The sequence below is a fragment of the Lepisosteus oculatus genome, chromosome 5 (assembly GCF_040954835.1).
Source record: "Lepisosteus oculatus isolate fLepOcu1 chromosome 5, fLepOcu1.hap2, whole genome shotgun sequence".
NCBI lineage: Eukaryota > Metazoa > Chordata > Actinopteri > Semionotiformes > Lepisosteidae > Lepisosteus > Lepisosteus oculatus.
Window position 1 is genome coordinate 61,549,392 of NC_090700.1, and position 16,609 is coordinate 61,566,000.

The 16,609-nt window shown below is 37.0% G+C and overlaps 1 protein-coding gene and 1 pseudogene across 1 annotated transcript; both read right to left on the reverse strand.

Moving 5' to 3' along the window:
- Window positions 1-8,890: 8,890 nt before the first annotated feature.
- On the reverse strand, window positions 8,891-11,508 carry LOC102682766 (UDP-glucuronosyltransferase 2B31 pseudogene; annotated as a pseudogene).
- A 3,951-nt stretch (window positions 11,509-15,459) lies between these two features.
- LOC102693604 (UDP-glucuronosyltransferase 2B37-like) lies at window positions 15,460-16,195 on the reverse strand. Its single transcript, XM_015343461.1, is given in 2 exon segments — window positions 15,460-15,948; window positions 15,950-16,195. Coding segments are annotated over 2 exon segments (735 nt in total).
- Window positions 16,196-16,609: the final 414 nt, after the last annotated feature.

A 16,609-nucleotide genomic window follows, 5' to 3' on the forward strand; every position in this document is an offset into this window, starting at 1 on the left:
ATATTCCCTTAATGACACGAGTGAACAAAAAGTTAATCTATGATGATAAATTACTGTAGTATCACTCACCTTGATCATTAGTGCACAGTCCAAAGTATGTGGGCACAATAAAAACTAAAATCTTAGTATTTTATACAGAGTTTTCCTGGCTGTGAGAAAATCCATCCATCCATTTTCTAACCACTTTATCAATTCAGGGTTGAAAGGGAGCCAAAGTCAATCCCATCAATCTGTCTGTCTCAAGAAGTGGGCGTGAAGCAGGGTAACCCCCTGGACAGGACACTAGTCCATTGCCAGGCATACACAGACATACTGTAAACACACTCACATAATGGCTAATTTTCCCAGAAGGCAATTAACCTGCCAACATGGTTTTGGACTGGGAAGAAGAATTTGGTCAGCAATCAAACCCGTATTTATTATAATAATAATAATAATAATAATAATAATAATAATAATAATAATAATAATAATAATAATAATAATAATAATAATAATAATAATAATAATAATAATAATATATTTATAATATAATAATTTAATTTAATATTTCTTCAAAATATTTCAAAGAATTTACAAGCAGCTTCAGTAATTTGTAGTTCTAGACATTTTTGTTTTGAAAAAGAAAAAACACCACACCCTTTTCCTGTTAGTTTGGAGAAGTTAGGCCACATCTACAGTATGTACAATATCATGGAACAAAGGAGTTGTGAACGGGGTGGGGGGGGGAGGATTTGGATACTACTTGAAAACATATTGTGATAAGAAATAATGAATATCCTTGACTTGAAAATAGGTCCTTCCTCAGTACTAGAACTATGAAAACTGTAAGACACTCAAGGTTGTGAGCTTTTAAATATTTTCAGGCTTGGATTCTACACAAAAATGTTGAGGGTGACATTAAAATAAAAAAGAAAATGAATTGTCACTAGGTCTTACTTTCCTTATGTTGTAAAACTATTGATACTGTTTGTATTGCAACACTTCATCACAGTTGTTTGGGCTTGTTTGATTTTGTCATCCAGAATACGAATTTCCACACACAGGAAGAATGCAATAATGCAAAACGACACATTGTTAGATGAGATTCTATCACAGGGCACGCACAGACAAACGTCCAAACACACTCACACAATAAACACATTTTTCCCATTTTTATAATGTGACGACCAAATACGTTTATAATATTCTAAATAAGCCTTAGTAGTGCTTTATATGTTTGTTATACTGTATATATTCTGAACCAGCAGTGATAGTTAAAGAGGTCTAAGCACAATTTTCACAAGTCTTTTCACACAAAGTCTTTCCTCCGGCACAAACAGAGATCAAACACTCGGCCTCTTAGAAAACACGAACTACTGTATGTTTGCCACAACTCAGCAATGCACGTGACACACTCTCTAATGGCATACAGTTGTGCTTTGTTAAAAAAGATTAAAAATCTATTGTCCACTCATTACTTTCTGGGAAATACAGTTCTGAGACGCATAGTGGAATGTACATGGCTTTGCAGCTAGAGGTAAAGTAATTATTAAAGAGCATGCAGGTCTTTAAGAATGGCATACCCCACTGTTGCTGTTAGGTGCAGCTTCCTGTGAGTCAACTGTGTTTCATGACAATATACAGAGAGTATTTAGCAATACACTTTTGAATTTCATCAAAACGTTTCTTATTTTGTCATAACCATGTCGGTAGTCACTGAATTCCATGGATACTGACAGTCCTTCTGCTTTTAGTTTGAAAATATTTTAAAGGCTTTTAACAGGCTCCCCATCAGGGAGACGTGGAGCAGTGTGGAGAAACAAATTAGCACTGCTCCATTCTCTGTATGTCCTCACTTTCTGCACAATTATTGAGAGAGATCAGTATGATATGCATACACAAGAGAAATTGTTTCTGTCTCATACCCTTCCCACTGTTGGGCAGTAGGAGTTTCAGGACCCTCAAATGTCACATAACATTTAACATTTTATACAGTAGTTGCATTGAGTCCTTCTGTAACCTGAAGTTGATGAAAATTCAGAGTTCTGAATGAAATGCTGTAGCAGGAAAATTGAAATATGTGCAAATCAATCATAAGACACATATGAAAATTTTGGAGAACAATGCATTACCTCACCAATTATTACATTAGATGCTTTGACTTTCAGATTATTCTTTTTTAACTTACTCCTCCTGCAGCTTTACAAAAAACATTTGAAGAAACCTACCATCCTAGGAAGCAGTTTTCTTTCTGTCTTTTGGTTCAAGAAGACTTGTTAACACAGATAATAATCTTTATTTTATGCAACACCTTTCATGATACATCCTCAGAAACTTTGTAGTGGAGCTAGTTTGGATACGGTGACGTCAACGCCCTCCCTGCGCGTAGCGGGGACCTCAGCTGCCCGGGCTGGGGCAGGTCTCCTTTAGCTCATGCGGCTGGTTCCCTGTTGCGTTACACCAGAGACCCGGGTTAGCGCCCCAGGTGCTGCAGGACAGAACAGGTGGCGGGGGGCACGACCCCGTGCAAAACCGCGACAATCACAACTTCTCCTTTATTTATTTTTAATGCAAAGAGATATTTCAACCTTCTGATCCCAAAGTATAATTGGATATTTGGACCTGCTTGTACCCCTTGGGTATCAGTGGTTTCTCATAAGTTAGTTAAATCTCAGTTTAATTCTTAAGTATTATGGCAAAAAAGCAAAATCATTTGTTAAGATTGTATTTGTGGGTGCTATTTACAATGTGTAACAATTCAGGTCTATTCCTGATGTTATTTGGATGGGAAATTACAGCATCTGTTATGGGTGCAATTATAGTATAAATGGTTGTTTCCCTTAATGATAGAGCATCCATAGGTGATATAGGCTTACCTGCATGAAAATGTAGGTAATAAAATGACTGCCTTTAACAGAGAAGTAATACTGTTGCGGTTAGATGCTTTTTTATCCAAAACTGAAATATCTGGCAAATACTAAATACTATAAACTAAAGAACTGTTTATATTGATTTAGCTTATTTAATTACATGAATTCAGGATGGGCCTGCTGTCTCTTTCCTATGTGTGTACTTTGAACAAATTGCATGTCTTCCTTAAAAAGAAGATAAAACCTGTTCTGGGCTCAGACACCTCACCAGGTATTGGCATAATGCTAACTGACAGAACATATATATATACTAGGCTTTATTGTTTGTAACTCTCCCTTTTCCTGAATGTGTTTTCATTCACTTTCGCTGTGGTCTCTGACCAGACCACAGAATCAGAAGATTCCTTGCTATACCCATCCATTCATTTTATAACTGCTTCTTCCATTTCAGGGTTGAGTGAGAGCCAGAGCCTATCCCGGCAAGCAACGCACAAGGCACAAAGCATGGTACACCCTGGACAGGAAACTGTAGGGCTCTCTCAGTACTTGGGATAAAGTGTAGCTTCATGTTCCCCTTAATAAACGGTTTGCACTGCATTCCAAGTCTGTTTTTAGTACAGATTAGATAATTACAGGACTACTTTATTTATATTTGTAATGCAAATACAGAGAACAAAGTATAATGAAGTATAATCACTGATAGAAAACAATAGAATATTCTATTAATTTCTACATCAACAAATTAAATTTGAAATTCAAATTAGTAACCTTGAAAGGTGCTTTCTTGTAATATTTAAGTATGGCATCATGTCACCAGCCAAGTGACCAGGCTTGGCTCAAAGAAAAGAAAAGAAACTCCCACAAGCAGTCTTCAAATGCAAACAAAACTAGATTTATTGCCCCCCAAAAAATAAGGATAACCAAAAAAACCCCTCACATAAGTACTCTCCACACCTTTCCTCCAAGGCACCCTCCTCCATACTGAGCTCTCCCAGTCCCTTTTATAGCCCCTCCTCTTCTAAGGACCATCCTCTTAAAGGGACACACTCACATTTTTGTTAACAGAGATGGGAAGATTGATCAAAATAAAGTATTTAACCATCCCAAAATAACTTATACATTTTAACAGAGTCATGCAACTATGATATATTCACTTAAATAAAACAACTAACCTTACATCGGTTATTTATAGATGGCTCACCAGTAACCTTTCCCTTTAAGATCATTTGTGTGATACTACAAACAGGAAAGGTGACTAGTGGCCATCTTGATCAACACAAAACAGTACAATACAATACTCCAAATGGGGAAAACACTGCAGTGCTTTTAGGGAAACAACAAAAGGGTAAGTATCATTCACATGTCATTTGTATCACATACACTCTCTCAAACATACCAGAAGGGTAGGGTGAAGTATTGGAGTATTTCACATTCAGAAAGAAAAAATAACAAGCACTCTGTCACACACCACCTGTGGAAAGTTTATACAAGTACATTGTCATTACTTCAAATTTACTGCAGTAGGGGGACATTCTACACACCATGTAAGGACAAATTTGATAAATAGTTTTTGCTAAATTGCTTTTTCTTCTGAATGTGAGATAAAATATTTATAATCTTTCCAGGAAACTGGACAGGCCTGGTCTGTGGTTTAAAGGATTGCATTAATTAGACACAGGAAACAAATATGTAGCTGTATTCCAATAACTGCATAGGAATAAACCTATGACAGCGTGTACCAGATGTGTCATAAATTATCTCAAACAGGGTTTCTGTTTTTGTCTAATATATATATGGCAATGCAGTATGTAATAATTCTAAACATTCTAAATGAGGTCTTACCTCAAATACCTTATTTCCATTGTATAATGTTAATATTACTTTGTATTACTTAAATTCCACACATTCCCTCATGATAAAGACCTTTATTTGAAAGTAAAAAGGAAAACATTACAATCAGTATTCAGTGGGTAGAAAGACCGACAGGCTGTACACAAGAACATAAAAGATGTTCTCTGTTTAAAACTGAAGAGGCTCATCTGTTTCAGCCTGTGTGTGTAGGGCATTCCACGGAGCCTGTCTACGGTATGTATTTAGACATTCTTCTCTGATATCTCTGATAATAAAAGCAGAAATATATTTTTGTTAAGCATATATTTACCTAATTTCCATTGCACAATTTTAACATACCTTAAAATCATACCTTAAATCCCACACTTTTAGTTATAGATCCTAATCTGTTATGTGAAAGTGTGAATGACGTCCACCTAAATGCCTAAGTGCTTTTCATAAGCAGGACCTTCAAGCTCTGTGTTTCCCATCTACTGTATATCTGTAGTTCTTGTATTTACCACCTGCATGTAACACTCTACATAGGACGTGTTCCATGTTTTCTATGTTTTCCCAATCATCAACAACGAGCTTTGCTATTTAAGTTATTATGAATTTCTGATGCATGCTATGTAGTTTTCTAACCCTCCTATTTTAGTATCATCTTCAACTTTGTCTAACTATGAAATCATTCATACAGGAAAATGTCTCATGTGTGGTGGACTGCTTTTGTGGTTTTTAAATTAAGCACACAGGGAAGATATACTGCATGTTGAAGAACACTAGAGTGCACATAGGGTATATCATTCTAAGCCCCTAATATGCATTGAACCTGAGGCTATAGTATGAATTTTTGTATATTTCTTAATACTCAGATGCCCTCAATCTCCTAAGCTTATTTATACTTGTAAATGTGGTATTTGATAACTTTCTGCTCTAATACGCAGATACAATGTCAGATAATTTTGTTCATACACATAAATGTAGGAGGGACAGTGTTGCAGGAGTGGTTAGTATTGCTACCTCACACTGTTGGGGCCCTGGCTTCAATTTCTGTGGTGCTATGCTGCGTGGAGTTTGGATATTCTTACCGTGTTTGTGTGGATTTACTCTGGGTACTCTAGTCCAAAGACAAGCTGGTAGATTAACTGGTTGCTGGGAAAACTGGCCCTGATATCAGTGTGGCACTGAGTGTGTATCAGTATTTGTATGTACACTGCAATTGGCTGGTTATCTGCCCAGGGTGTATCCTGTCTTGCACCTGTTGCTTGCTGGGACAAGCTCCAGCTCCCCCTCGACCCTTTATTGGATAAAGCAGTTAGAAAATGGATTGATGGAGAGATGCACATAAGTTGAAGACCAATCTTCTGACCATTGAAGTAAAGCAGAATTCCACTTGAACCCTTTTTTTAATGAAATTGACTACGCACATAAGATGAGCCTTTGCAAGCAACAGCAAATTGTATAGTAATAATCATAATCATTATCATAATCATCATAATAATAATAGTGGAGCAAATAAAAAGTGATCAAGTACAAAAAGCTTGTGTAAAAACTGCACTTTAAAGCAGCCTGAAGGCAGCTTTTAATGAGGCAGGAAGTTATACTTAAGACCACATAGCCATCTTTTTGGTGCTTACTTCTTATTTGCAACAGCAAAGTAAACACAAAGCTGTCAAAGAGATCATAAAACTAGCCTGAATAGAAGTGGTTGAGACACACTGTGTATTATATGTGCACTTAGGTATGTAACAGACCTTTTTACCAGGGCCTGTGTCTGATTGTATTCTATCTGTATAAACCTGTATGTTCTTGTTTTCTTTTCCTTTACTTTTTACAGTACTTTTTGTCTTTTTCTTTATTACTATGTTAATTGTCCTTGGGTTTGAAAAGGTGCTTTATAAATATAAGTTGTTGTTGTTATTATTATTACTATTTATGAAAGGGTGCTGAATACTAAATTCTGTTCTCACCCCATATACACCCCATATACAGTTTGCTTTTCTATTGAGACATTGGAAACTAAGCTCAGTCAAAGAGGGGACCAGGGATGTTGTAAAAAATAATCTTATGTTTGATAATTTGCCACATTTGGTGTCTAAATCCTCTGATCTGGAGGTAGACTTATGATTTCAAGAAGTAACACCTTGCTGGTGGGTCTGTAGTCAGTATTTATACATACAAGTATGTCATGTATTGTATTGGAACAAGTAATAGGTTTATACAGATACAGATCTCTTGTAGTAAATGCCCAGCCATCTTCATTGGAGAAACAGGAAGGAGACTCGGAAATCGCTTCAGAGAACGTAGGGCTGTGAAGATTAAAGATCTCTCCAAGCCCATTGCTTCTCATTTCACCTTCAGAAGAGATATATTTAGCTATTATTATTTAGCAAAAAAACAACTAACACTGTGCACAACAAGGTTGTACCTCCATCCCTTATGATCAATCATGCATGCATCAGTTGTAGACAGTTGGTCCAAATGCAGACTCTAGCAACTACCAAAGCATGCAGTGGTATACAACAGCTACACTTCTCCTAGTTTTCTGAAGTCAAATCCTTCAGCTTATGCCTTTTTTCAAATACTTTAAAACTCAGACCACTATGTCTTATCTTGCAACTTTATGTGGTAGTTTTGCTTCTTCAGCCTGTTCAAACCAGTTTTTGCAGACTTTTGCAGAACAACAGACATAGCTAGAATTCTAAATGTAACCATCCAGGCCCCCCCGGGATACATAAGGTTCTGCAAAAACAAAGTTAAAGTTTTGTATAAATAACCTGAAGCTATGCTTTCATGTTATTTTTTCAGGTTAACCATTTTTATTCAAGTAAATGTCAGCTGTTACCTAATGTCATACTGTGAAGTCCTTTAAAGATGTAGTAAAGAAAATACACTTTCTTTTCTCTATGAATTATTTCTATTTTGAGGAATCCATAAAAAATAATACTTCATTCAGAATCTTTTATTGTTCTGTTGATAAATAACTTTGCTTATTATCATATTTTTTCTTGCACGGTAATGTGCATGGCCTAAAAATGGTGCTTCAGGAGAGTTTCTTTCTCTGTGCAATGAGAGGTGGATTTCTTAAGAAATTACCTAATGAAACAAAGCTGTGGGGTTGCCAATATTTCCAAAAGAACCCCTAAATAACCCCTAATAACCAGGGAGGTTAAACAGCTGCTAAGTGACTAAAGAAAAAAGGATAAATTCTGCTTTTTATAAGAAGACTGAGGAATAGCTTATATTAAAATGTATATTAACTTGTAAGCCTTGAATTCCCAGTCCTTTTCTTCGTGACATCTTTCCATTGGTAGATGGAACAATTCACTTGCAAAAAGAAAACTTAAGCTTATATTTTCGAATGCTGGTAAGGTCAAAATATTGACTTCTGTGCAAGTCTCAGTGGTTGTCAAATTCTAAGAGCTACCTATCATGTTTTAAATTTAGAATTCTGTACCATCCTTATCATGTAGAGTAGCTGCCCAGAATTCAACTGGTTTCTGTTCCCTTATGCTTCGATTCACTGTGACAACACCTGCACTGCATGAGGGGGTGAATGAGGAAGGACATACAGACTCCTCTACTCATCAAGCCATTCATCAAGCTGCACAGCAACCCGTGGGGGAGTGGGTGCCTGTAGGTGCTGAGGGTTTCAGGATTTAGCCTTGATCAGTCAAGCCCAGCTCAGCACTGCTCTGCCAGTTGTGAACCATTTGCAGTTTTATCAATTTGTATGTGACGTGAACTCTGATATGGTTTTCTCTTTTTCAAGGTCTTTCCGTTCTAGCCCTGGAGACCCGGAGATATCTTTTGATTTCAATTTTCAGTTCTGCTCTCAGTGATCTGTACTAAATTGAACTTTCTTTACTGAACTACAATATCCAACTCTTTAACAATGGGAACCAATTTATGTCAATCAATAGTTTGATTATATTATATCTATTCGATAATGAAGAGCTATGCCGGAATGAAACTATAAAACAGTGTGTTCGTACATTTGTACAATGACAGGCTGGAATGCAATATAGACTGTAAATACACAAAATGTTCTCTACTAAATGTGGAAGAGGACAAGGTTATGTCACACAAATGCACCTTTGATAGAAATCACCTGAGAAATACATGAATTAGTTGACAGTGCCACCTATTGAAAATTCTAGTGAATAGGTATGGGATATGAAAAGAATGAACTAAAGTCATGCTGCTGTGGTTCTATTGTCTTTTATTACAACATTCTACACTGAGGAGAGTAGCAGGAGGAGTTACAAAAGCAGCTGGCCAGTTTGAGTTTAGTGATTCTGATTTCAAACATCAGGTGTACAGGTGTGGTAGTTTAGGCACACACATTTTATTTCCTTTCTTTTTTATTTTCTTTATTTAATAGGAAAATGTAATTTTGAATACCCATAATATTAATTTATCAGATTTTATGAGGACTTAAAACATAACATTTGAGCATTTTAGCAAACATTTTTATGTAACAGAATTTCACATTTTCAAACCATTTACAATCTAGTTGATGACAATTTGAGCATGAATAGGAATTCAATTTATTCAGATTTTAGTTTTCTCCTATAATAAATCCTGTGGCAGATAAATTTGATAACAGCAATGGTAATCATTATGAAGACAAATACAGCTGCCAGTAAGAACATAATAACATCCACAGAGTGATACGTGTACCAGGGCATCTTGTAGGACTCTGAATGCAGGTGAGCAGCACCTTTATGCCTGATCACATATTCTATCCAGAATGCTGCATTATCCAGGGGTCTTATAGGCTGGTCCCAGTGCAGGCTGGAGAGCTTTTTCATGTTCATCTGGTAAGATGGATCATTGAGTACCTCCAGCAAAGCCTGAAGGAAAGTGTTACTCTTAACTTTGTTAATTTCCAAGATTTTGGCTGCTCCTTTCCCTTTCAGTCGTAGGAGGTTGTCATACTGGTCAAAAAGAAGTGGAAGACCCAAAACTGGTATGCCATGATAAATTGCTTCTTGTACCCCATTGGTTCCTCCATGTGCTACAAAAGCTCTGGTCTTAGGATGTCCCAAGAGATCATTTTGTGACATCCAATTGACCAGTAGTGTGTTATTTCCTAAATTAGCAGGTCTGTTCCCTTGGTGTCTCCAAATGACTTTCTGAGGGAGCTGGGCAAAAGCAGAAGCTATCTCATTTGCTATGTCAATAGGAAGACTGTTAACCAGGGTTCCCAGGGACATGATAATAACACCATGTTTTCCAGAGCTCTGCATAAACTCTTCCAAATCTGGTGAAAGAGGCTTAGCAGGCTTGCACTGAAAGCCCCCCATGTAGACAACATTGGGCATTGTGGGTCGTGGGAATTCAAAGACAAAGTCAACCCTCATGAGCCATATATCTGCACTTTGAATGAGACTGTAAATATCAATTCCTGGGCCAAAATAGTGATCACATACAGCTCGATAATGTGGGTCAACCACAAACGTTTGCTCGTAAAGTATGATGGCATAATAAAGGAAGTTTTTGACCCTTTCAATGACATTCATTTGATCTGAGAATCTGGATCCTGGCACTGGGATATATGACAATGGTGAAGGCGCAAGTGCAAAGTGGCCTTCCCCACTGGTGATCCAACGAACATTCAAAACTAAAGGTAGTTTCAGATAGTGGGCCAACAGGACTCCACCAGCTATAGCAGGATCTGTCAGGACCAGGTCATACTGAGTGTCCTGTAGACGTTGCATTAGCTGCTTATTTTCAAACATGGTAGTCACCATTTTGCATATAGCTCTGTGAACTTCAGAAATCATGGCAAGGAAATCCCTTTTCAAGGTGAGGAATGTCAGAAGGGAACTCTCCTTTATTTGAACTTCTAGGTATTTGACGAGGAATGAGTGGAAGAACTTATTATCCATATCTTTATTTTCAGGTATCGTGATTGAGGTGTAGTAGAGTGAGTTCTCCTTAATGTACCAACTGCCTTCACCTCGGATCACAGTGATATTATGTCCCCTTGAGTGCATCTCCTCTATCAAAATATTCATATTCACCCAATGGCTACCATCCACTGGGAATACTAAAATCTTGCCACCATCAGAAAAGGGGACAGAGATGATAATTAGAAGAGATATTAAGGTGGGGAGAGTTTTCCATGAACCACACGTCTGCATTGTATCTAAAAAAAAACATTTAAGATTCTTATAAATGGTGATCAATAATGCAGTCTTATTGTAATATACACAAAGCAGTAGATTGAATCAGACCATTTAAATCAAAATGACCATTTTGATACATTTCATGGTGCAAACTGTATAATGGGTTTACTGTTATTATTCCATAATCTCCTTCTCTACAGCTGCACACTTTAAAATAAATCTACACATGGAGAAAGACTGCCTTTTTTTCAGTCTAGACCACAAATCCCAAATATTGGAAAACAATTGCCCTTTTATATACACATATAAAGATTTTATACTACTATGAGAAAAAAATCATTTTAATATTTAAGTTTTCCAATGTATTAGAACTTGCCTGCATTTTATGAAAATATTTGGTATCCATTGATATTAACACTAACTTAGAATACTAAAAACATTTTCTTTAAATTGCATACTACAGAGTACATATTTACACAAAGACAGAACATGTTAAAAAGTACATGTAAATATGAAGAAAGATTCTATGAAAAGTTTTAAGGAGTAAATGTATTGAAAATTCACTTACTTGTGTTTTAAAATCCTTGCCACATGAGAGAGAAATCCAAAAGTGACCCTGACATACAGAGTCTGCTCAGTCATTTAGTAAAAGTACTCATTTCAGTTGAGGTCCAAGTCCACACTTTATGGAGTGGCACTCTTAAAATAGCATGGTATTCATTGACTAAGCAAATCAAAACGAAGACAAGATTTAGAATCCACTGATAAAAAGTTACATATTTTATATTTTCTTCAGATAATTCCGGCACATTTCTGTGATAATTGTAAAGATGTATGTCCACACAAATGACAAAATAGCTACAGTATGTCATAAGCTCTTCATTAATAACTAAAAGATAATTGCAGTCAATAAAGTAAAGACATGATACTAAACAGCAATGATACGGCAAGGTGGATTCAAAACTATCTACTCTAATGACCACTTTTAAAAAGTAATGAAACAGTTTAAAAATATTTTATAACATTTCAATGTGAGCATTGGAACATCTCTAAAGCTAACTTGTCATCCTTCATTTTCTTCATATTTGGGTTATCCCCCGTGTCTTTCATGAACCATGAACCAAATTTGCTTTGCTGATTTGGCATTGATTGTTTTTAAAAGCTATAATTTCAAGAAAACAGTATAACACTGCAATTTATACACTTATTTTCTTTTGTTATATATACAGTAGAATTGTGACTTAATATCAAGCAGTGATACAGTATGAGACATAGAGTGACATAATACTACTTATTCCAAATATTAACATTAAAAAACAATGGAAAATAAGACTTTCTTTTAAAATATATTTTTATAATTTAAACATATTTTACATTGAAATGTATATAGCTGCAACCTAAATGGAAATATTGATGTTGTACTTTTGCTATCTTTGATTTTTTTGTGTGATTCTTTTGACTGTACATTTTCCAGATGTAGTATGTAGATGAATGACAAAAAGTAAGCAAATAAAATTTGTAGGTAAAATACATTTTCTTTAGGAGCTTTTGAAGCAGATATAGACTAATAAGTGTTGACTTGTCTTACTGAGATGCACATTGAGAATGATGTTTTTTTACTGTTTAATACATCTGAGACAAAGTCTCATTGGGTTTTATTCATTGAAAAAAATACATCCTATTATGATGACAGAACAGACATAGTGGCAAGTACAATGAACTGCTGAGCAACAGAAAAGTGGAAATAAATACAGAGATTATCTCTACACCTACTATGTCATTTTATAATGCTTGTCAATCATATTTTTAGTATGAATGTCATGTCATGTCATTTGCCAAAACACTTTATACCATACGGTGCCGTGGGAAGCCAGAGCCTACCCAGCAAGCAACAAGCACAAGGCAGGGTACAGCCTGAACAGGTCACCAGTCCATCACAGGGCCAGTGCAAGTCAATCATACATGGGGACAATTGGGAGGCCACGGTTAAGGCTGAGGGGGGAAATTTGGCCCGGACACCGGGATAACTCCCCACTCTTATCGAGAAATGCCCAGGGATCTTTAATGACCACTGAGAGTCAGGACCTCAGTTTAACGTCTCATCTGAAAGACGGCGCCCACTACAGTATAGTGTCCCCACCACTATACTGGGGCATTAGGACCCACACATACTGCATGGTGCATTAGGACCCACACATACTGGTCCCATGAACACCACTTCCAGCAGCAACCATAGCTTCCCATGAAGTCTCCCATCCAGGTACTGACCAGGTTCAACCCTGCTTAGGTTCAGTAGGTAGCCAGTTGAGAGCTGCAGGGTGACATAGCTGCTGGCAGTATGAATATGTGTGATACCAAAAATCAGTTTCTACATTTCATGATAAATTAAAACACCAGAGAATTTAAGGATTTAAGGATGTTTACTGAATATTTAGTAAAGTGAGATTTGGCTGAACTTTCCTGGGTGAGGGCCATCCTTCAGGTCATAATACAAGGTGGCTGGGACCCCTATTCATTGTGAGGAGTGACCAATGGACAGCTGTAAAGGTGGTGAAAGGGCGGAGGAGGGATGAATTAAATAAACTGTAAAAACATATTTTATACATTTTTATCTCTTACAAAACTGATGTCAGGAATGATGAATGAAAAAACAGGATACATTTGGTATCTAGTCAGTTAAGATCTTCCATTTAGAGTTCCAGAAATGTGCTAGTACAAGCTGCTCTCTGTGTTCTCTCCTGATGTCAGCCAGGGTGATTTGATGATCTGTTCTGTTCCTTCATGCCAGAGTACTAAACTCAAATGACATAGACTGGATCCTCCCAAGTCCTTAAGCTCAACTGACAGACTGACTGTACAGTATTTGTTACTTAAGACAGTCCTTGGGGAGTCTGAATCAGCTTCCCCTCTCACAGCCCTTTTTAAATTCACTGTACAGAACTCTCTGATGACGCTGATTGTTTTCCATGAAAATATATATGATGTGAATGACCCATGTCAACTGTCTTTATGTTAGTGTGTCTTTAACACTTGGCTGCCAGTTATATTACTTAATTGTTGGGGATTTTGTTAGACCATTTCATTTTTGTTATCCTACATAATCTGCAGCTGATGTGGTTTCAGACCATTTTTTTAAATAGAAAACCAATAAACAGGTCTCTTAAAAGTATAGGATAAAAGAGACAACAGAACGTTGTCGTAAGCGTGTCTTTTTTACTTAACCTTTATACAAGTATACTTTCTTATCTGTATGGGGCAAAGGGAATAGATGAGTTCACTAACCTTTTCTCTACTAGAGTCAAGATGCTGTTAACAACCACAGAATCAACCTTTTAGGTGAAATGGCACTTACATTAACTAGGTGCTAAACAAAACTATTCAAGCAATGAAAAACAGACAACTGTGCAACTGTTTCAATATAGGAAAAAAATATTTCCAAAATGTGTGACAATGTGGCTCTTATCCCTGCAGATTAATTATTTATATAATTAATTTATATTTATATAATTACAAGTTACTTAATTGTGCTTTTACAGTACCTTAAAGTGTGAGTGGGCGACTCCTCTGTGAAAGCCATCTTTTCTGGAGTTTTATTAAATCGCATGTGCACTCAGCTGTGGGCTCTTATGGGTTCACTGCTCAAACTACATTGTGAGGTGGGGGTACACAGGGACTGGGGATATACATTTCTGTATGTCGGGCATGACTTATATTTTTTTGTGTGTTATTCATTTGTTGACCGTCGTTTTGTGTCATTTATTTGCTGTAAATTTGTTTTGTCTTATGGGGTAAGATCAATCTGAATTCAATGGCAAATTTAAAGGATTAATCTTAACACGACTTTACAACAACATTCCCACCTTGGAATTCTTTGAACCTATTATATGCTAGCTAGGAGGCTAGGGCCCTAAGCATACCTCCATGCTCCCATCTAGTTTGACAATTAATGTGTAATGTTAATAATGTTGCTTTATTAGCCCTATACAATTTCTTGCATTAGGAATTTGTCTTTTCGCATACCCCAGCTAGCTCTCCATGAGACACAGACACACAGACAGGGAGAGAAGCTTGGGGTCAGAGCGCAGGGTCAGCCATTGTACAGCACCCCTGGAGCAGTTGGGGTTAAGGGCCTTGCTCAGGGGCCCAACGGAGTAGGATCCCTCTGCAGGCTGCGGGATTTGAGCTGGCAACCTTCCAGTCACAGGCACAGATCCTTAGCCACAGAGCCAAAGAGCCACCGCTCCGTCCATGATAAGATTATTATCTTATGTTGTCAAAGAGTTTGTCCCGGTTAGCTGTAACACAGATGCAAACATTTCCCTTTGTTGAAACTCAGAAAAAAATAATTATGTTATTAAACTACTTTGCACTTTTACTTATGAACTACTTATTGAGGTTATATACAGTAGTGAGCTATTCTTCTACAGCCCCATATGAATTTCTATGTTTGTCTTCTGTAAATTTTTCTCATGGTCATAATGAAATGTTATAATTCTCATAATGAAATTTTATAGTTTATTATAAACCTACTGATCTGAGTAAAACTACAAAAAAAAAAAGAGATTATGTAGTGTATATGCCAGTCTAGGCATAGATTAAGCTTATTCTGATTTTGGTTTTCTCATATAAGAAGCCCTATATCACAGAAATCTGAAAATTACAATTATAATGAGTATGAAGATAACCACAGCTGCTAGCAAGGCCATAATAACATCCACAGAATAGTAGGTGAACCAAGGCAGTCTGAAGGACTTTGCACATAGATGAGCAGCACCTTTGTGTCTCATCACAAACTTTATCCAGTAGTGGGTACTGTCCAGTGGTTTCATAGGCTGATTCTGATGCAGGTTTGAGACCCACTGCATGTTCATCCAGTAAGATGGCTCACTGAGGACTTCCTGCAAGGCCTGGAAAAAAGTATATCTGTCTAGTTTAGTGACATCAAGGATTTTGGCTCCTCCTCGAACCTGAAGCCGGGCAAGATTGTCATATTGATAAAAAAATATTGGCAGTCCCACTACTGGCATGCCATGATAAATTGCCTCAAAGATCCCATTGGTTCCTCCATGTGATACAAGTAGTTTGGTCTTGGGATGACTGAGGAGATCATTTTGAGGCATCCATGTAAACCAGTAGGGTATTGTTGCCCAAGTTAGCAGGTCTGTCACCCATGTGTCTCCAGATAACCTTCTGAGGGAGCTGGGTAAAAGCAGCGGCTATCTTTTCTATTATATCACTGGGGAGTTTGCTAACAAATGTTCACAAGGACATGATAATAACACCATGCTCTCCAGAGCTCTGAGTAAACTCCTCCAGCTCATCTGGAAGAGACTTGGCAGGTTTGGACTGAAACCTAATGTAAACAACATTAGGCATGGTGGGATGTGGAAATTCAAAGACAAAGTCAACCCTCATGACAGCAGACTGCAACAGATGATAGTAGTTAGTTCCTAAGTCAAAGTATTTATCACACACAGCTTGATATGTGGATTGACACACATATTTTGAAAGAGACTAAGACCACAGTACAGCCTGTTCTTCAGTCTCTCAATGATATTAATCTTATCTGTTAATCCTGATCCTGTCATTGGGATGTACGATATTGGTGATGGTGCAACAGCAAAATGGCCTTCTCCTGCAGTGGTCCAGCGTACATTTAAAACCAAAGGGAGCTGAAGGTAGAGTGCCAGCAAAACTCCAGCACCCCAAACAGGGTCAGTAAGGACTAAATCATATTAATTATAATAATAATTACTTACACTTATATAGCACTTTTCTGGACACTCCTCT